This window comes from Cydia fagiglandana, chromosome 6, assembly GCF_963556715.1.
Source record: "Cydia fagiglandana chromosome 6, ilCydFagi1.1, whole genome shotgun sequence".
Lineage (NCBI taxonomy): Eukaryota > Metazoa > Arthropoda > Insecta > Lepidoptera > Tortricidae > Cydia > Cydia fagiglandana.
This window is the reverse complement of record NC_085937.1, coordinates 15,023,395-15,046,103: the sequence shown is the minus strand read 5'-3', so window position 1 is coordinate 15,046,103 and position 22,709 is coordinate 15,023,395. Positions and strand designations below refer to the sequence as shown.

General features: G+C 38.2%; 3 protein-coding genes across 3 annotated transcripts; 2 read left to right on the top strand and 1 right to left on the bottom strand.

The window, feature by feature from the left end:
• Positions 1-1,524: 1,524 nt before the first annotated feature.
• LOC134665307 (E3 ubiquitin-protein ligase RNF10) lies at positions 1,525-8,598 on the bottom strand. The gene is made up of 11 exons (XM_063522221.1): positions 8,230-8,598; positions 7,944-8,121; positions 7,432-7,623; positions 7,166-7,256; positions 6,742-6,963; positions 6,153-6,308; positions 5,267-5,741; positions 4,574-4,710; positions 3,680-3,794; positions 2,985-3,241; positions 1,525-2,187 (listed from the first exon to the last, which is right to left on the bottom strand). Exons 1-11 carry the CDS (start codon positions 8,321-8,323, stop codon positions 1,969-1,971), a joined length of 2,136 nt encoding a protein of 711 aa, XP_063378291.1. The 5' UTR covers positions 8,324-8,598; the 3' UTR covers positions 1,525-1,968.
• Positions 8,599-10,551: 1,953 nt separating this feature from the next.
• Positions 10,552-15,673, top strand: LOC134665599 (zinc finger CW-type PWWP domain protein 1-like). The gene is made up of 7 exons (XM_063522564.1): positions 10,552-10,619; positions 10,827-10,939; positions 11,411-11,504; positions 13,133-13,226; positions 13,796-13,992; positions 14,234-15,008; positions 15,285-15,673. Exons 1-7 carry the CDS (start codon positions 10,554-10,556, stop codon positions 15,389-15,391), a joined length of 1,446 nt encoding a protein of 481 aa, XP_063378634.1. The 5' UTR covers positions 10,552-10,553; the 3' UTR covers positions 15,392-15,673.
• A 2,221-nt stretch (positions 15,674-17,894) lies between these two features.
• Positions 17,895-22,283, top strand: LOC134665292 (elongation factor Tu). Its single transcript, XM_063522193.1, has 7 exons — positions 17,895-18,091; positions 18,447-18,647; positions 19,184-19,350; positions 19,617-19,860; positions 20,173-20,364; positions 20,850-21,216; positions 22,003-22,283. The coding sequence occupies exons 1-7, from the start codon at positions 18,052-18,054 to the stop codon at positions 22,184-22,186; spliced, it is 1,395 nt and encodes a 464-aa protein (XP_063378263.1). The 5' UTR covers positions 17,895-18,051; the 3' UTR covers positions 22,187-22,283.
• The last annotated feature ends 426 nt before the right edge of the window (positions 22,284-22,709 follow it).

Here is a 22,709-nt window from a genome sequence, read left to right as displayed (position 1 = left end):
ACGGACGGACGGACGGACAGCGAAGTCTTAGTAATAGGGTCCCGTTTTACCCTTTTGGGTACGGAACCCTAAAAAGGCAAACAGCGAACTTGTAAGCAGTTCTCGCCCTGTACTGATATGCCTAAGGAAACGTTGGCAGTGAAGAGCTAATCATATAAGCCACAAACAGATTTCAGGTAGTTTTAATAAAATGAAACAATAACATATGCAGTCACATTTTTATTTCAATAAACATCACGATACATATGTGCATGACTGACCTTAAAACTTACAACAAATCGTATACGATTTTTGACACAATGCAGACTTAGCTGAGAGAGCCGCGAAACACTTCGTTCGTCTATTTGCCTCTCTATCGCTCGAACTTGTAAGAGCAGAAGACAGCAAAAGAGTACTAAAGAGTAGGTAAAGAAATTTCGATTTATAGATGGTCAAGCAAATCTTGTCAGTAGAAAAAGGCGCGAAATTCAAATTTTCTATGGGACGATATCCCGTCGCGCCTACATTTTTCAAATTTGCCGCCTTTTTCTACTGACAAGATCTGCTTGACCAAGTTTATTTATAATGTACATTTTTAGGGTTCCGTACCCAAAGGGTAAAACGGGACCCTATTACTAAGACTTCGCTGTCCGTCCGTCCGTCCGTCCGTCCGTCTGTCACCCTGTATCTCACGAACCGTGATAGCTAGACAGTTGAAATTTTCACAGATGATGTATTTCTGTTGCCGCTATAACAACAAATACTAAAAACAGAATAAAATAATGATTTAAATGGGGCTCCCATACAACAAACGTGATTTTTGACCAAAGTTAAGCAACGTCGGGAGGGGTCAGTACTTGAATGGGTGACCATTTTTTTTTTTGCTTTTTTTTTGTTTTTTTTTGCATTATGGTACGGAACCCTTCGTGCGCGAGTCCGACTCGCACTTGCCCGGTTTTTCATTTAAGTCTTCCATCTACAAATAAGGCGAGGGCATCCATTCAATACTGCGCCAAGTCTAGAGATTATCACCCCATGACGGCACCAAATGTGATGAGTATAGACTGAGGACTCGCGCACGAAGGGTTCCGTACTATAATGCAAAAAAAAAAACAAAAATGGAGATAAAAAAAACGGTCACCCATCCAACTACTGACCACTCCCGACGTTGCTTTACTTTGGTCAAAAATCACGTTTGTTGTATGGGAGCCCCACTTAAATCTTTATTTTATTCTGTTTTTAGTATTTGTTGTTATAGCGGCAACAGAAATACATCATCTGTGAAAATTTCAACTGTCTAGCTATCACGGTTCGTGAGATACAGCCTGGTGACAGACGGACGGACGGACGGACGGACAGCGAAGTCTTAGTAATAGGGTCCCGTTTTACCCTTTTGGGTACGGAACCCTAAAAAGGCAAACAGCGAACTTGTAAGCAGTTCTCGCCCTGTACTGATATGCCTAAGGAAACGTTGGCAGTGAAGAGCTAATCATATAAGCCACAAACAGATTTCAGGTAGTTTTAATAAAATGAAACAATAACATATGCAGTCACATTTTTATTTCAATAAACATCACGATACATATAGGTGTTTTTTAAAAGTACAAATATAATGTAAACATATCACTACGTAACTTTGTTAAAATTCCAGTTCACTAATTCGACAGGAAAATAAATTAACTTTTAGTTAATTTGTCGCATAAGCCTTTGGTTCTTGTCGTTTTAGCAAGCTAACACAAAAAAGAACACAAACATTATGTTATATAACACAATTTATTACCGACCTAACAAAATAAGTATTACACCAATTGTTTCTACAGAATCTTTATTTTGAAGCAACAAAAATTAAAATTTTACTTGTTTACTTGAAACAAAAGCGGATAATGCTCACCAATGAAGGGTCCCAAGAAACAGCTAATTGTTATATTTTTTTTTATACATATTCATTATGTAAGCGTGTTATTATTGTATAACTGAATAATAGAGAATCTATGCAGCGCGGTGCATACCAGTGGCAAACAAAATTTTATGCTTAGACTTTTTGTTTTTCTTCCCAGAGGACGGAGCCACAATGTTGGACTGCAGGGCGGCCTCGATGGCGTCGCTCAGCACCAGCGCGCGGGGGGCGGAGCCCTCCTCCTCCGGGGGCGGCGCCGGCGGAGGAGTCGACACGCGGCGTACTCGCCACGTACCGGAGGTGCCTGCCATCTGAAAAATACAAAGGAAATTATAAATATGGTATTATTGGTAAATCCATAGAAGTAGCATCCTATAGAAGTGGTGTGCGCGTGCCTCCGTGAGGGACAAAACATACGCAATGCGACAATATTAAAAACACGTTTTGACATTCCTGACAATATACCAAAAACAATCTTCGTAATTTGGTCGGGTTATTTGTTGCCCACCATAGCCATACTAACAAAAAGGTGGGGAACAAACAAAAAGTGAGACTGTGACAAGGACAAGCAATAGTACCGCTTTCTCTGCTACTCCTACTGAAAGTTCTATAAGTGTATCTCGTTCGGTCATTTGGCACCTCCCCTGTGTCTTCTCTATATTATTGTACCTCTATGGGTAAATCATACACTGTTTATTTAGTTATCACGAAAAGAAACGGTTACGGTATGAATATGATGTAATGTAGTACACGCTGAGTAAATGAACACTTTTTTTTAAAATTTTTACTTATGCATGATAAAGTGCGATTATACGCTGTCTCATAATAAAAAAGAAGTTGCGGCCTGGTGGTATTTCATCTGTAAAATATCTCAGTCCAATGTCATTGTGTGTCAAAATGTGAGACAAAATACACAACGAACAAAGAAATTGGACAGGTGGAATACTAAGACAAAAATATGTCAATAGATAACGCCAGGGCCGTTCCGTACTCGTTAGATTATCAATAATTTATTGAATCGTATGGCATTATTAGAAATCTTTATCGACAATACTAATTTACAATAGATTTTCGATCGATGTATTAATAAAGTGAGAAATACACATACCTTAGCAAATGATAAACCCGAGGAAGCCGTCCCGCCGCTCGGCGACGGAGCGGGGTCCGGCGGCGGCGGCGGCGGCGGCGGCGGCGGCAGCAGCACGGGGTCGGCGGCGGGCGGGCTGCTGAGCGGCGGCGGGAAGTGCTCGGAGGAGGAGAGGTCGGGGCGCGGCGGGCCCTCGGCGGCGCGGCGCCACGAGCGCTCGCGGCGCCGCTCCTCGCGCGCCCGCCGCGAGCGCACAAGAGCGCGCCGGTCCAGCTCCTCTGTAACATTCAACACCAGCTCAAATTCATTGCTTCACTCGCATACCCGAACGGCACGGATTAGTCCCGTGTTCTCGACGGCGGTCGAAATTGTGCTCGCGGCATCTAAACTATCATCTGACAAAGTATCAAACGGGAGGCGATGACTAAATTTGTCTTATTTTTTTACACGTTTCGGTGGCTGCCGTTCCTCAACCCACCGATGGAGCGGCGGCTGACGTCCATAAGGGTTCATCGTACATAGCCGTTAACCACTATACGAGTTATCACCCGGGAGGCGATAGGTCATGGAAATCTGTTTCTGACTAGCGGTCAGTTCCTTCTTAGATTTAATATGAACCGAAGGGAAAGGGAAACCAAAATGTGTTAGCTACAGTAGACTCATAGAAAGCATGTTTTTAATTTACGATAAATAATCAATAAAGGACTAAATCATACCTGAGAAGTTTTTGATCGCAGCTTCAGTGACATAAGGTGGATTGAGATCTATTTCCACTATGTCAAAAGAGCAATTGAGTGGCAAGTGGGCAGCGTACGGCATATGCTTTCTGGTCTGAAAGGAAAAAAAAGCAATTACATGATCGATTATTCCTTAATATTACCTTGCATTATATCACAAAACCTCTGTGAATCGTTTTTAGTATATTTTGTTCATTTATCCCTTCAGGTCCCTATTGTTGAAATGAAAACTCTTAACAATCCATTAAAATTAAAGTATAACTATTTCTATGGTAAAAATTTCATTGTTGCGTCAAGAAAATTGGAGTTGCCACTGTGTTGTTTTTGCTTTTAATTCAATTTGAAAATTCTTTGAACCTACTTCTTTGTTAAGGTGATTACAGTTATATTGTGTAACACATGTAGTTTACAGTGGCGGCGCGTCCATAGAAGCCGATTCCCACCGGCTTGCCTGTTTTTGGACGTTTGAGTAGAGTTGTAAAGGAAATATGTAAACCAAATTAGCCTCGGCTTGCCTATGGATATGTTTGACGCGCCGCCACTGGTAGTTTATAAGTGAATAATTAAAAATTGATTAATATTGTCCTTCACTGCCTGAAACACAGGGAATCCTAGTTCAGGCATTTGTAAACCACTTGTCTCTATATAAATTCTTAGTCTTTAAGAACAACCACTGTACTATACTTTTCTCAATAAATTATTTGTATTTGTAATTTTATAGCCGGTTAAACAAGTTCGTCAGTAGGCGCGAAATTCAAAGTTTCTACATAGGACGACAACCCTTCCCGCCTACATTTTTTTAATTTACCGCTGTTTTCTAGTAACGGAAATGGCTTGAGAGAGTATATTTAATTTCTTATCTCGGTGCCTTACCTGTTCAACAAGTGATAATGTTTCGCGGTGCAGGACGCGACCGACGATGGTTGTCGGGGCGGCCGCTAGCGCACCCCACGCCGCGTTCAGCATCCGCACGTTCAGACTGTTCAGGAACACTTGTTGGCCGTCGGCAGCTGTCGACATAACAAATGTTCTACAAAACAACCTTACTACAAACTGGGTTGGCTCATGAACCGTGATAAAATTGGGGTTTTTAACCTTTTGAACGCCAAACGGCGCATCCATTTGCCGTGCCACTGACGCCACGGGGTTATAATTTAGTTTTGTGAATAAATAATTCCACCCTAAAAGTGGGGTGTTTTTCAGTAGATTTTCATCAAAAAACGATCGAAGTCAAATGCCGTATTTGCCGTCGTTGCCACGATTTTGCGTTCAAAAGGCTAATGATAAATTAGTTAGGGAACGTTTTAATTTTCAACAACATGAGCATAGCACAAATCTGTTGCACACTGCTTAGCCATCAACATCTATACTATATACTATTCTATAGTAATTACAATAAATTATTTAAGCTTCTGTACAGTTTTGAAGCCTATTGAATATTTAGAGAGCAATGCTGTTCGTCAGATGATAAAACGGTTCAAGATTGGTTGACCACTACTAGAAAGTCTATCCTACAGTTGCACATAAATTAATTGTAAAAATTGTACAAGGTATGAGTTTGCTTACCTTGGTAAAAGTAGAAGTATTTAGCTTGATTCTGCTTGTCAGCATCAGTTAAAGAGGTATCTTTGAACTCTTCAGTATCCTCAGTGTGATCAATCAACGGGAAGTCTTCAGGTTGACTTTCATTTATGTTATTTATATTGAACTCAGGTGCGTCTGGATTTAAGCTGGATCCAACATCAGTCACTTCTAAATTCTGCATTTGTTCTTGTACAATATCTATACAAGCTGCACCTTCTTCATTCACGTCAAACCAATCCACCCTGTTTTGATTAACTTCTTGTTTCTCGTATACTGTTGGAGCTTCGTCTAAGACCTCCTCTTTGATTTTAGTGACATCACATTGTAAATTAATTGACTCCTCTTTCACCCTTAGCAACTCTAATGCTTGTTCCATGAATACAATTTCAGTTGTATCTATCTCTGCTAATATTTGGTTTTCTATTTCTTTCCTTTCCCTCTTCAATATGTCATGCACCTAAAATTGAATTGAATTGAATTAAATTTTGTACTGGCAAATCTACCAAATCCTGTTACATTATTTATTTAGTTTAACATTTTAACACCTATTTCAGAAACAATGAACTGATTTAAAGTTTTCTAACTACATATGACACACATGCATAATATTTAAAAACGTCAAAATCCGTATGAGGAAATGAAGCACCGGCTACTCCAGCTAACTTTTTTTATTGACAGTAAGATGTAGAGTCAGACCAAGAAAAGTCTGCAGCGGATTTGATAGCCTACAAAGTGCAAGTTTTATTTTAAATGTCTAACTTCTATAAAATTATGACATATAAATAACACTTGCACTGCATGAGTTATCAAATCCCCTGCAGACTTTTCTTGGTTAGACTCTCATACCCAACCATTTAAGGGTATTTACCTGTTGTTTATTAGCAGCAAAGAACTTGGCATATGGTGCATCATTGATACAATCAAGAGGCAGCACTGCTGATGCCGCGTCCTGCGCCTGCCCGCGCGGTGGCGCCACTTCCACCACCGTGGAACCCCGCAGGCGCCGCACCAAACGCATGCTTATCTGGAAGGGACATTAGACATTACATAACAGATATTAACAATTAGACATAAGTAAATAAAGAATGTTGATGGATGAAGATACTTTTGTTCAAAAGTTTGAAAAAAATTGTGTTTGTAATCTCTCAATTCTTAAGTCACTCAACCCAAGTATCACGAATGTACTAGTTAGGTTCATTTTGTGTTTGAAATGGACTACCTGACACTGAAACTTGGTAACTGATAATATGTTGATGAGATCATAGAAATTATTCTATAACCTATTATCTAATAACCACAACATCAAGTACCAAATCTTAAATTCATAACTGATAAATACAATAAATAACAAGATATAAAAAAATGTAAAAAAAATATTTAAGCCTAACGCGAGATAATGGACGCCAAACATACATACATGTGGGTATTCTATTCTATAAAAGCATTAGTATTAGTACCTCCTCTGCAGGTGATTCCCATTGCACCACCCTTGTTGGCTTCATATCTTTGACCTGAAGAGGAGCATGACAGACTGGGCATGGCGGAGGTTGCTTGTCATGAGTCTCAGCGTAATGCATGACGCAGGGCCAGCAGTAGACATGGCCACAGAGACCGGTGCGGCCCGCCACTGGAGCTCCAAGGCAGATAGGGCACTCGGTGCTCCCGGTGCTTCTAACCACCTGTAAAAAAAAACATGAATAAAGACTGAGCAAATGCCATATTTGTGCTGTCTACCTATAGATGAAATATGTGTACATTTAAATGTTACAAAGCAAGTTTGAAAGTGAATTTGAGAAAATACATTTATATGGCAGTGAGTAGTTTCACCCAAATAATTAAAATTTGTATATGAAAGACAAAGAGGTATAAATAAATGCTTACAATTTCTTCAATTTGCTCCCACTTGATAGGTACATCAGGATCCAGTATGTTAGCCCTGTAGTCTCCATCCTCTTTCACCACAAACTGGCAACTAGAAAAAGATAAACATTGAAATAGATTTTTCTGACCTGCTAGCATGAGTTCACATCTTGTGCAACTTCATGTATGAAATGGCGAGAATGCAACTCATGCTGAAATATTTTGGCAACTCCAGCATTTCTATTTAATATCAAAAATAATAATACTTTGAATATTGTATAACTTACTAAGCACGCAGATAAAGATCATGACTATGCCTTTGAGCAGTTCTCTGTACACCTTGACGACGCGGCACTGGATCTCTTCTGTCTATACCCCCCCGGGGAGTATACATGAAGTTCAGCAAATGGTTCCAGTTTTGCTTCTTGCTTCCAGGTGCATACACAGACCCTATTTCAGGGTCTTCGTCGTCTCCTAACCTGTAACAACAAGTGAGAAACATTTAGAAAAGCTTACAATAAACTTCATGGTATAGATCTCACACATTTTATAAACAAGACTGAACATATTAAATCTCAGAAACTACTTTGAGCATGTGAGGGGTGTCAAGCTCTGGTAGCAACTGAAAATAATGGAATAAGAAATGGTTGGTTTTATCATGTAAATTCGCTGACAATGCAATAACAAAGTACCGTTATCAAACAAAGCACCTATAAAATGCAGCTTTTACATGGCATACAGGTATTACATATTTACAATACAATTTACGCATACCGCATATAATTGTTTCAATGTTTACCTGGCGATCTCCGCTCCACCCAAAGCGTAGTTGGGGGCCCCGCGAGCCCGAGGTCTCCGGTCAATTTGACCCCGACCCCTCTGCGCTGGTACATTCTTCCGATTAGGCTCATTTTTAGGAGCGCTACCAGGACCTTCGCGTTTCTTGTTGTTTTTTGGCCAAGGTTTGTGCGTCAATTCTAAGATCAAACATAAATAATCAAGTCACCTGACACAACATGACATAAGAAAACATAACAAAATGTCATCGTAATAGAACCTGTGTGACCTTCATCTTTTGTACTCACCCGTACTTTTTTTACCATCGACGGCCGAAGCCCTCGATTGTAGCTGAGATGAGCGATTGATAGATTTCTTGTCCATTTTGGATTCTTCCAACATCCACAAAAACAGCTGAGCGGGATGCTCCCCGAGGAGATGACGATTTTACGTAAAAGGGCGACATTTTAGAAAGCCATGTTTATAATCCGACACAAGGAAAAAAATGAATCCTTTGTAGAAATACACTTTACCTAGCGGTAATGGGTTGTTGCAAAACTCTTTACGCAAAAAAGGGAGTAGATTCTACTCCCTTTCGTCGATACCGACGAAAATAGTATAAGAAACTGTGGTTCACCGCGTGCCGCTAATATGGCGACTACACCAAAATTAGGGGGCCGTGTAGTATGATTGCGCACTTCCTTAAAAATATTTAAATATTTTTAAAGTCCCGCAAATCTATTTCTAGATTTATTTTTATGAAAACTTTTATTTATTCCTAATATTAGTATATTTTAGTGACACATGTTCTTTCAAATTTAAAAAGTAATACAATTGACTACTTTTCTCATAGACATAATATAGACATATATAGACGTAGACGTAGTCTCAGCGAGCTGTCACTGTTGCCACTTTTGTTTAGTGTACGATTAACAATGTGGCCCACGTTGCTGTAGCCATGTCGATAAAGTCATATCGATAAACTATCGACATTTCTTGCAATTTTAATTTTACTTCAAAGGCTTAACGATACCTAAAATGACCAAAAACGCTTTTATTCTTTATTGTGGTTATCAGATCACAATTTTATAGTCACGCCCCAGCAGGGAACCAAGGGAAAGTTCAGATATTTAATTAAAATACATAAATACCTCCTAAAATAGGTGTTCCGCAATAATTGAATTATATTATTATATTATAATATATTCATTATCCATTAGCATTTCAATAATGTTTATGTTTAACGAAGATATTGAAGCTTCAATTAATCGCAATTTCGTTCCGCTGTGTAGCGTTTATCGATATATAACATGATTAAAATCGACTTTTCACATCCCTAAAAGAGCACACATATACGCTTTTACGCACACATACACAGGGTGGGCGCATCAAGAAAGGCAACACTTGATTTGAAGTCCGCCTTGTCAACAGTATGGTTGTCCTTTTTTGACAAACGGCATTTTAAAAGAGCGAGGTGAGAGAAATGATACTAGTTGCTGCGTCGTGAAAGAGAACAGAAAAGGTTGGGCCCATAGACTTAATAATATATAAAGACGGTGTCTCAGCGAGCTGTCACTGTTGCCACTTTTGTTTAGTGTACGATTAACAATGAGGCCCACGTTGCTGTAGCCATGTCGATAAAGTCATATCGATAAACTATCGACATTTCTTGCAATTTTAATTTTACTTCAAAGGCTTAACGATACCTAAAATGACCAAAAACGCTTTTATTCTTTATTGTGGTTATCAGATTACAATTTTATAGTCACGCCCCAGCAGGGAACCAAGGGAAAGTTCAGATATTTAATTAAAATACATAAATACCTCCTAAAATAGGTGTTCCGCAATAATTGAATTATATTATTATATTATAATATATTCATTATCCATTAGCATTTCAATTATGTTTATGTTTAACGAAGATATTGAAGCTTCAATTAATCGCTATTTCGTTCCGCTATGTAGCGTTTATCGATATATAACATGATTAAAATCGACTTTTTACATCCCTAAAAGAGCACACATATACGCTTTTACGCACACATATACAGACTGGGCGCATCAAGAAAGGCAACACTTGATTTGAAGTCCACCTTGTCAACAGTATGGTTGTCCTTTTTTGACAAACGGCATTTTTAACGAGCGAGGAGAGAGAAATTATACTAGTTGCTGCGCCTTGAAAGAGAACAGAAAACGTTGGACCCTTGGTTGGGCCCTTGACTTTTCTACAAGAAAAGTTTTTGTTTTGCTTTTGTTGTGTTGGCAATATGTTGGTAAAAAGTGTGGTCCAAATCGAATCAAATTGATTTGTATACAGTTGTGTTATAGCCGGTCTAACAACTTTGTCAGTAGAAATAGGCGCGAAATTAAAATTTTCTATAGGAGGATTACTCTTCGGGCCTACGTTTTTAAATTGCCGCTTTTTCAACGGACGGAAATGGCTTGACAGACTATAGCAGAATATTGATGGACTTATTTAAGTTTTTTTTTAATGTATCCGGACATAGAATGGCGGGAAATTCACATTCCACTATTTCATTTTTTCACGTACGTTGAAGAAGTTTAAGTTACCTTAAAAACAATATCTTATCATCATTATTTTGTCTCAATTTATTGAAAAAAGTCATACGATATGGAAAACGCAAAATTACCAATTGAAAACGCTCATGAACCGACTGAAGAAGCTCATCAACCGGTGGTAATGAAATATAATGTATATTAAAAGATTTTTCTAAGATCATTTTTTTATATGAATAAAACACTTCGTATAGTTATCTATAATAGCTATTGTCATCAACTCATCACTGTCAATTTTGTCAAATTGAATTGGGTGGACTACCACACGTTTGCTATAAAAATCGTATCATACCCACATTGCTACTTTTATTTCTTGTTGTTGTTGTAGTGCATTAGCGGTAGCACCATGAGTTCCCAGGAGGAGGCAAACAAACCAAAAAAACGGCATGCAACGTTTGCAGATAACACGATGACTGAAAAAGAGCTTTCTCAAACTAGCAGGTAACATTATTATACTATTTTATTTCATAATTATAGAGAAGTCAATTAAATTGTAGCAATCGCAACCTGCAGGCGAGGGGAGCGGGGCGTGAAGTACGCGACCAAAAAGTAGTAAGTAAATAATAATATAGTTCAATGGATTGTTATGGCTGTGATATTAAATATTAATTAGGTACTTTAGGTAGGTACCAAGGTAGGTGGCAGTCTCTGACAAAAGGACCAAACGGTAACCTTTTTTGTACACGAAAACCAAAGTTATCAGAGCGGCTACCGTGAAAACCGAAATTCGCAAATTGCGGGGATCTTTCTCTTTTACTCCGATGAAGGCGTAATTAGAGTGACAGAAAAATCCCCGCAATTTGCGAACTTCGATTTTCGCGTTTATAGCCCAGATGCCTGATCTGCTCACTTACCCTGACCTTTTGGTTGGGTATGACGCGATAATACGATATGTATTGTATTACATTACAGCTCCTACAAAGAAGCTTTGAGTCAGCCCGCGCCTGGGAGCTCCCACCACCAACGTCTGGCGTGGTTGCAGAAGCGACGCGGCCCCGGTTTATGGGTACGTAGTAAATTAAACTAAAATAATTATCTTACTGTACAGTCGCCATCAGGGCCCAGTTTTATAAAGTTACAAGTTACAAGTTTACAGGCGTTTACTGGCAACACTTGCTCCGTTTTTTACAATTTGCGTTTTATAAAAGTACTGTGTTACAATTTTACAGGTTACAGGTACAAGTGCCTGTAGCTCAACCATAGACGAAAATACGGGAGTTTTATAGTTTTAAACTCATAATCGAACAGGCGTTTTATAAAAAAATTGTAAATTACAAGTGTAGATTGGTACACTTGTAACAAAAACTTACATACGTCTTGAGTCCTGTAACAGCACAACAGCAGTTACTTGTAGACTCGTTTTCTGAGAGATTTTAAACTTTACTCTTTATTGTTAAGCACCAACGCCAACGATTGTGCCAGGGCATGCATACTTTTCCATGCATTCGTCTCTTTATATAAGTATAGTGCATTCACATTATGGTAAAGTGTACTATTCATAATTTTCGATACACACCGTATTTATCTTTGAGCCGCTACCGAAACGATACATTTTAATGTGAGAATGTGAAAGAGTACCTACTTATTTACATGTTATTTACTTATTACGTAAATATTTCTTTAAATCTAACTTAATCTGAATCTGAAAACGGCCCAAAAAGTATATCCTTGGCATGGAACGCCGCTCTCAACCACTCGATTTTTCCTTCATTTCTGGCCATTTTTCCAGTAATTAATATTTTACAGCAAACAAAAACACATAATTTAGTAGAGAACCGAGTATCTATGACACACGTTTTTTTAAAAATAGTGATGTCCTTCACACCTGTAGATTTCACATGTAATCGAGATTGACCGTGGTTCTTTACAACTGTAATTATTTATGTGTATTTATAAAACACCTGTAGCCGTTCACAGTGCATTACAGGTGCCTGTAGCCTGTACTCTTGTAACCTGTAACTTGTAACTTTATAAAACTGGGCCATATATCGGAGCGGCCAAGGTGCTCACAAATATCTTAACACCCCTCTATAGTCAAGGCGTTAGAGCGCGTGTTCAGATATTGTGAACACCTTGGCCGCTCCGATATATCTGACGGCGGTCTACCTAAGTACCTATTTGTCGAATATGTGCTACACAATGATAGATAGGTATTATATCAAAAGATTTTTGACAATTAAACTAGCTCATATGAACTGATGAAGGCTTTAGGGCTTATTCATTTATTACGTAAGACACAAGTTTTGTATACCATCGCCACTTAATTAAGAATAACTTTATGTGTAAAAAATATTTCTAATACAAGCTTCAATATTAGAAAGTCTTTTATATACCAAGACGATTCTGACGAGAACAACTTAATAGGTTGCGGTATTTTATTACCTAAAGGGTTTCTCTTGTATTCCAGGTTTCAGCTCAATCAATTCATATTTGACATAAATTTAAACAGTTTAGAAGACAGCTTACGTACGAATATTACAAATCAAAGCTCGTAAAAACTAAAATTGCCAACATTGTCGCATCCGCAACTTTGACTGTTACTTAGACAATGTAAATTAACCGTTAACCGAATACATAATGATAAAATGAATGTTTTTACTCTAAGACAATAATCACAAATAATTGTATTCACAGGTACAATGCGACGCTTGTAACTCCTGGCGTCATCTGCCGCATATTGTTGACTCTCATCAGCTGCCGCCTAAGTGGTATTGCACTATGAATCCAGGTAAGTCAGGGCTAATTTGGACGATGCGAGAACTCGCATGCGAGTTTCATATCATTACGGGTTTTGATTGGTCGGTTGAATTGGACGTAATCGCATGCGAGTTCGCGCGCCGTCTAAATCAGCCCTTAAACAGGGCTTTTCTCCCATTTACGCGCCTGAAGGGGTTAATTCATCCGTCTGTTTGTTGTTAAGATCCGTATTAGCAGAAAAATGTATCAGTACATATGTATGTTGTTTCCCTGTCCCTCTCAGTCGTAAGACAGCTGTAGTAGCAAATAGTTATACTACGGCTTAAGGTCTACACGCAATCAGGGACCAGTGTAAGCAAATAGATGCATTTGGGTAACGCATGTTTTGAAGTTTCTGTCCTCTTAGGTCCTACTAGAAAGGCTCTTCGTCTACTCGATGATAAGTTCGGTATAAGCATGCTATTCAAGCTTTATGAGTATATTTTTTATAGAATTCATTAAGTTGTTTTGTTTACTTCTCAGTTTACGTCGAAGTTACTTAAAATGCTTATGGTTTGTAAGACATAACTAATTTTAATTTAAAACTTTCGCAACTTTCAGATAAATCTGTAGCAGACTGCTCCGCCCCGGAAACTCCGCTGCGTATATCAGACGAAGAAGACCTGATCCACAGCGAGTACTCGGCCGGCTCGCTGGTGTGGGCGCGGCTGCCCGGCTGGCCGTGGTGGCCCGCCATGGTGGACGACGAGCCGGACACCGAGCAGTTCTACTGGCTCGACGGATTCTCCGATATACCGGTACTGTTGCACCTTAGACCTAATAACAGCAAGCACTTAGCTCGCTGGTATGAATGCGGCTGATCATAGCGTGCGGCAGTTTTATTGAGTAATGACCAAAAAAACTGATGTACATTTAATTGAACGTGAACACCGCTACCAAAAATATAATATTGTACCCTGTTCACAAGTTACATTGTTTATTAATTTTATTATACATATTATATGTGTATAAATTTAATAAATATTGTATTTTATTCAGACACATTACAACGTCGTGTTTTTCGACGAGAAGGGCGCCACACGGGCTTGGATATCTCCAGAAAATTTGGAACCTTACACTCAAAATAAAAAGAGGTTCCGACGTCCATTAAACTCCAAGCAATACAAGAAGCGACTAGAATGGGCCATACAGAAGGCCGACAAAGCTGAAAAACTTCCTGTGGCCGATCGTTTAGCCAAATTTAGCTTCATAAATACCTACAAAGGGCCAATAGTCAGTCCGAAGAAAGTAACCAAAACAGAGTTAGAGATGTTCCAAAAGAAGTTGAAACGGAAATTTAATGTTGACTTTCCTATTGAAGCTACTTCGGACCCTGAAGACGAGGAATCTATTCAAGCGCTTAGAGAAATAAACAAAAAGAAAAATGTTATCCTGATTGGTACACCCAGAAGTAAAAAGGGTAAACAAGATAATACTTCTAATAAAGGTAATGATAATGCAGCTATGAAAGCTGTTTTAGAAAAGCAGAATAATGAGAATCTTAAGCATAATGAGGAAAATAATACAAACGGGGAAGAAAACGGACGAAAGCCTCCAACGGAACAAAATATTGAAAAGAAACCTAAAAGGATAATTGACTTTAAAACTCCTAAAAAAGGGTCGGATGTTGTGAAAAACACCACCAATATCAGCTTTCCAAGTGCAGCAACAACTAATTCTCAAGAGCAATCGTTTAAGATACCAGATTCTATGGCTACTGAAATTGGAAGCACACTGACATTAAACTTGGGATCCCAGAATGACTTTGATAATGGTGAGAAACATTTTTGTTGGTAAATCGCAAATGTAAAGCATGGTCAGACACTAAAAACATAGTATGGTTTTGGTGTTTTGTTGAGTTATTGATATATTATAGGTAATATTACCACTATGCGCTACCAAAATGCACCGCAGCCATAATGAGTCTTTTTAAAGATATATGTATTTCATAATATTTGATAATATGTACCTATGCTAGTTTATTTGTAGGCAATAGTTCCCTAAAAATGAAGATTTTTCATTTGATTTAAATATATGTTTTTTTTTTCAGATTCTTCAAAAACGTATGTACCTGAAGATGAATCTGATCCTGTAGTTATTACTCAGGATTTCCAGATTCGCGTGGATACTCCAAGCAGTGACGATTTTGACTTTTAATACCTACAGTTTTTCAAGGAGTTTCTCTAATATTATCGATTTACTATTGCTTGATTATTGTTCAAAAAACATATCTTGCTCTATGTAGGTAGATTTATTGTTAAACATCTTTTTTTACCATTAAGTTGTACAAAGTTAAACTTCACGAATAAGTAATAGTCGGAGAACTGTATCGTTCTTAAATGAAATATCTCCCTTTAATATTTAAGTAACAACCGCACTGACGGTACAAATGATTGTAGATGTGCTGTCGCTGACATTTTGCAATAATTTACTTAAATAGGGTCACTAAATTAGAAAATGTAACTAGACTAGAAGCTTTACTGGATACAGTGAGTACCCAATTTAGGTGGGTTTTGTCTTGACTCACAGCCACTACACTAACTTAAGGATAATAGGTAATTATCTCATTATTAGCGTCCCATTTGATTCCATACCTTTTTTTGCGTGTTACATGATGCAAATGTAAGCATTAAGTTATTTCTTGATAAGTTTTACTTTTTATCTCTAGTTATAAATAGTAAAACTCAAATTGGCATCGTAATAAATAAAAACACATGATGAAATTGGGACTTGCGTAACTTATTATTATTACTTGTTAGTAAAATGAAACCCAACGTAATTTGTGAACGACCCCTAGTAGCATCCGCTAGTACCTTGACCGGTCTTAGTGTTAATTCTTGTGTAACTAAACATTGACAATTTTGTAAAATTCGCTATTATTATTACTTATTTGTTTATTTTTTCCGTGGTGGATGATGAAAAACTGTTATATTTAATAATTAATATCTGATGATATGATGCACGTGAAGTACTTACTGTATATTTAAAAATATTATTTAGTAATTTAAGATACTTACGTTGAAATATATTAAAGATTGTTATAAATTCAGCATAAACTTATTTTAATTAAAGATGCTCAAGGGTAGGTCTTATCATAGGGGATGAGGGCTTACCGAGAGCGATAGAAAGGCAGGTAAAGAAATAGCGCACGAGTGTGGAGCGGGCTTGAGGGCCCAGCGCGAATACCGAAATTCGCAAATTTCTGTCATCTTTCTCTTTTACTCCAATAAAGGCGTAATCAGAGTGACAGAGATATAGTTGCTCGAAATTAACGAACTTCGATTTTCGAGGTTATTGGGAACGTGCGAAGTCGGTGGCGCTGATCGTCACAAACAAAACACAGGTAATCAGGGTAATCTTATAGAATGTCCGACATTAGTACTAGCGGCAGCCGCTTGAACTAATTTTACTCCATAAGATTTAACGTAGAAATTCCGCGAAAATGAGGGCAGCACCAGTCGTGCACATAGCGAATAGCCTCGCCTTCGGACTTTGGTAGTATTATTAGCCCCCATTCGCACAAGAGCTTTTTCAACGCGCGTTAGCCTCCATTCGCACGGCAGCTTTTTCAACGCGCGTTAAAAAAGCGTTTGAATGACACAAATGGATAACCATGTACATGTGTTCAGATAAGATAAGATAAAAGATAAAAAATAGTTTATTCAAGTAGGCATATTACAATGCGCTTATGAACGTCAAATACACCTTTACCGGCTCCAACCGTACACCTCTGCCCCGAGAAGATTTAAATCCCCCCTCAATTGGAGGAGGGTATCCCAATATGGGACCGGCAACAAACTCGGCGGGACACATCTTTTCAAAACATTATTACATCTTCTCACGACAGTGGTGGCTATTTTTATCAAGCGTTGTTGGATTTTAGACTTGGTCGTTAAGTCGAATTTAGAGTGTGGACAGATTCAAGTGCTTTTTTAACGCGCGTTGAAAAGCTATCGTGCGAATGGGGGCTTAAAAAAGCGCTTGAATCTATCCGCACTCTAAATTCGATTTAACGACCAAGGCTTAAAGTTGAAAATCCAACAACGCTTGATAAAAAGCGCCACCGCTGTCGTGTGAATACATACATGGTTATCCATTTGTGTCATTCAAACGCTTTTTTAACGCGCGTTGAAAAAGCTCCCGTGCTAATCGAACCGTGTGTATGACAAATCGTTACGATAATCTACAACGATTTGTCATACACACGGTTCGATTTATCTGCACAGTCGGACTGCACAGTTTTATCGTTACGTATGTAGCCGGCATAATACGGCTTTAAAATTGAATCGTAAAGGCATATCCAGATTAGTCAATTTTTCACCAATCTGATTGATTTGCCCGATCGAATCAGGACGTTCGAACGCAAACGCCAATAAAATTATTTGGCTCGCCGATTATTAGCAATAAAATGAGGTGCGGACGCAAGGATACCAATTTGCGACGCCAGTATTTTCGTTCTAGGTTATTTTTCAATTTAGAAGGCTCTAATAACACCATAAATTTAATATTGGTGATTAAATTGGAGATTGACACCAATTTTATTTATGATCAAATCGGTTGATTTGATCATCCCGTCTGGATACTGCTTAAGTCCAATTTAAATTTAAAAAAGATCATCCGTGAAGTATAGTCTATGATCCAAGTCTATAATATCTATGGATATTTTTTTTTCAGTCGGAAAAGTCAGATGGAAAAGGTATTGGAAAATTGAACTAAGTTTTCTTTATTACCGGGCTTTTACAATAAAAGTCGGTAAATAGTGTTTCGATAAATACCAGCTATTTATTTATTACACACATACCGGTGTCCAATATATAATGGCGACTCTATCTTTTGCCAAAAGTTTGGTTAGCCCAGGTAAGATAAGTGTTAATAATTCGTTAAATTTACCATGTCAGTAGCTTATATCATTAATTTAACAATCTTAGGACCTAACTAATGCTACTTGCTCAATACTTTTAATGTAATTTTATTTGAAACAACATTTCTATCTATATCAGAGTAATGGTTAAGGTTGTGATTATTATGTAAAAGATCAATCAACCTGAGTGTTCTTTAAGGCATTGCACTATTATAATATATAAGTATCTTAATTAGCGACTATATTTTAGTTTTTTCCCATTGTTTTTGGATTTGCGAGTCTAGATAATTTTTAGGTTAGGTTTATTGATTTTATATTAACTGCACTTCACCGAAATCTATACATTTTCAGCATTAAAGATAGTTCTAAAACAAGGGCAATGTTCTCATCTCAGAAATACAGGGTTTCCCGGCCTTAGCCCTTTGAGTATTGTGCTAAGAAGAAACTATGCAGAGAAGCAGGTCTTTGAGAGAACCAAACCTCATTGTAATGTTGGCACAATTGGTCATGTTGATCATGGAAAAACTACCCTAACAGCTGCCATTACTAAAGGTATGTTACATTCATAAGTACAAATAAAGGTGCACATAATATAGGTATAGGTTCTTTTAGCTGACACACACAGATGCTTCATTGCTCCTACTTTACTTGGCTTATGTGAGAACTTGACCTGGCAGGTAGGAAACTGGCATGGTGTCAAAAAGAGATGTATTAAATCTAGGGCTTAATGGCAAGACCAAACTTGCAGTCAGTTTTATTCCACTATGAAGCAAAAAGCATTAAAAGCCCAGCCAAATCTAAAAAAAATGTTACTGGTAGTAAGCATATCCATTGGTCAAGAGTGAGATTACTTTTTAATTTAATGGTAATTTAATGCTTATTGAATAAATTTTCTCAAAATATGCAAGCTGGTTTGCCTCACCACTGCTAGGTGCATTTTTAAAAACCTTACACAGCCTAACTTAAAAGCTTAGTCTTAAAAATGATTAACAACCTTTTTATTTATGTTGGTTTAAACCAATTCAAATATTAGTGATGACGGTGGTAACTTGTCATCCCATCATCATGAAATGTTTATTATGTTACAGTATTAGCCGATCTCAATTTGGCCCAAAAGAAAGGTTACTCCGACATTGACAATGCTCCAGAGGAGAAAGCTAGAGGCATTACTATCAATGTGGCCCATGTGGAGTATCAGACTGAAACCAGGCATTATGGCCACACAGACTGCCCTGGGCATGCTGACTACATTAAGGTTTGTGTTTGTCAAAGCCAGTTTTATTTAAATATAGATCCTACCGGAGCATAATTAAATTAATTAATTATTCTTGTCAACTAGTCTCGAATAAAAAAACAATAAAAGAGATAATGGTTGGAGCTTTTTCAAAGATTGTCTAAATCAAAAATGTTGTTACAAATCTTCACACAAGTTATTTTTAATACTTTTTACCACTTTTCTTTAAATAGCTTTAAAATCCAAATCAAATATTTAAAAAAAAACATCAATCCATTCATTTTCAGAACATGATCACAGGCACAGCTCAAATGGACGGCGCCATCCTCGTAGTAGCCGCCACCGACGGCGTCATGCCCCAGACCCGCGAGCACTTGTTGTTAGCCAAGCAGATTGGCATCCAGCATGTAGTGGTGTTCATCAATAAAGTGGACGCGGCTGATCAGGAGATGGTTGAGCTGGTCGAGATGGAGATTAGAGAGCTGATGACCGAAATGGGATATGATGGTGATAAGATTCCAGTTATTAAAGGTTCGGAATAAGATAGTATAGTACACATAGTTTTGACTATTCTGCGTCAAGCAACTATGACTTATCAATAGGCGACAATCCTTTTGGTCTTTGCCCAGCACTAGTCTAAATGAACCACTGTGCTGATTTGAGACATGAAATTGACTAGCCCCCATTCATTCCTAACATTGACCTGGACATGTCACAGCTTACTAAGTGAGCCTAGCAATAATTAACCTAATCATCATTAACTTACTGTAAAACTCCAAAAAAACGCATCTTCATACAACCAGCAAATAAAAGCTCTCAAACTTTCAACCCCACTAATTTCAGGATCAGCCCTCTGCGCCCTCGAAGGCAAGAGCCCCGAAATCGGCGCCGAAGCCATCACAAGTCTGCTGAAAGAAGTGGACTCCTTCATCCCCACACCCATCCGAGAGCTGGACAAGCCGTTCCTCTTGCCTGTTGAGTCCGTGCACACGATTCCTGGACGAGGCACTGTTGTTACTGGCCGTCTGCATAGAGGTAAGACTCCCAGCAATGAGGCCTCTGAAGTCATAATAACAATAACAACACACTGACTAATCCTAGCCATTTAGATTTGATTAAATTATATCTCAGTATCAGTGATAAGCAATGTAACATGTAACGAAATCTGAGCCATACTGTTCCTTCCAATAAGTTGAGCAAATGCACTTCCCTTCTAATTCCAATGGTGTTGTTAAAGTCTGATGATATAACAAATAGTACAGTCAACAACAGAGCTATGAATATAGGCAAAGTGCCAAAAATATGTATACACGACCTTAATGTACAGGCAATAAAGTACTGTATACATATTTTTGACACTTTGAGCATTTTTACACAGGGTTTTTAATGTTTATAGTCGATAAAGTTTTTTTTATCCACCTCAAAATATATACTCCAAATCACATGGCATATGTATGATATGAAATATTTATTAAACTAAATAGACAACCTTTTGAAACCCATGTAAATTATGTTTTCAGGAGTATTGAAGAAGGGTACCGAATGCGAAATCGTAGGCCACGGTAAAGTCATGAAATCCACTGTCACTGGCGTCGAAATGTTCCACAAAACCCTAGAGGAAGCTCAGGCCGGTGACCAACTCGGCGCCTTAGTGCGTTCCATCAAGAGAGAGCAGATCAAACGCGGTATGGTCATGGCTAAACCCGGAACAGTAAAAGCCCACGATAATATCGAAGCAGCGGTATATATCCTCAGCAAGGAAGAAGGTGGCCGGTCGAAACCATTCACTTCGTTCATTCAGTTGCAAATGTTCTCTATGACTTGGGATTGCGCGTCGCAAGTTACGATTCCTGATAAGGAGATGGTTATGCCTGGGGAAGATGCGACGTAAGTTTTATTATTTATTAATAAAAGAAAAATAAAGTTATCTTATTTTATTAAAGAGTAAAAATCTGTTGGAAGTTGTAATTTAGTTGAAATGTCTATAGCATCTACATCTTTTCTGTGATAGCGCCAAGCATGTTGACAACATGGTGTACGCTTTTATAACTAATAATATTCAAAATTCTTAGACAATTTGACTTATTATGTGATTTCAAAGACTTATTGTGTCTAACAGGAAAATGATATTAAAAAATACAGTGCGTCCAAAAGGCCTACCGCGAACATCGAAGTTAAGTCATTTTTATCACCAGTGGCGGATTTGCAGTGTTGGCCGCTCTAGGACCCAAGCCCTGTAGTCAGGGGTCGGAAACCGGTATTTGCTCCATACAAAAATACCGGTATTATTACGTTCTTTTTCGTTCTTTGGTTTATTATTTAATTTTTAATGGGACAACCTAATAATACAAAGTTGTTACCTAAATACACGATTCAGTCCTACGTAGAGAGCATAAAATTATTCAAAATATTGGACTATATCGGGGTTTTTAAAAAATAAAAAATACCGGTTCCGAGCCCTGCCTGTAGTAACTACTAGCCGCCCCTCTCTCAGCACCCATCTATACACTGCCGCCTTGCTGACGCTCCTAATATCTTGACCGGCCCCGGGCCTTAGGGAAAATCCGCCACTGTTTATCCCACTTGCATTATTCGTGCGAAATAGACGCAGACAACGAATTACCGTTTCAACATTTGCGTATACAAGAGTAACTAATTAATTTAAACTTTCAGCCTACACTTGCGCCTGGTAAAGCCCATGGTATGCGAGACCGGACAACGCTTCACCCTGCGTTTAGGCGATATGACACTCGGCACCGGTGTCATCACGAAGATCAACAAGAACATGTCTGAAGACGACCGACTCAAGCTCATGGAGGGCAAGAAGGCCAGGGAAAAGGCCGCTGCCAAGAAGTAATCAGCGATATTATAAGTTATAGTAGTTGTTAAAATTATATGCTATGCATTTAAAAGTGTAAAAATGTAGTCAATAAACATTCAATATGGCTATTCAATTTTTTTTCTATATCAACATTTGACCTATTTAATCCCGTATACACCTGAATGTCGAGGAATTTCCAAAATAGACTGATGTGACGGAGTTTTATATGTAATGTATCATTATGTCAGGTCTGGCTGACTATTCAGTAGTAGCCTGAATTTGGTTCTATAAGATGAAAATAGCTAGGTATGCGCCCAGTAGCTACAGCTAGCAAAAAATTAATACTTATTATATTATATTATTCACTAGAATCTCGAGATCCAACATGGAAAGAAACTCGAGGTTCTGCATTTCTAGAAGTCTAAAACATGTAGGCTTCCTCCCGTGTCTCAAAAATGAATCCGTCCGATAGACCTCTCCCCAAAATTGGTTTAGTTGTTTTACTTGTTTTGTCGCTACTATAGTGATTTAATTCTCTTTGGTCGCTACGGTGGAACCT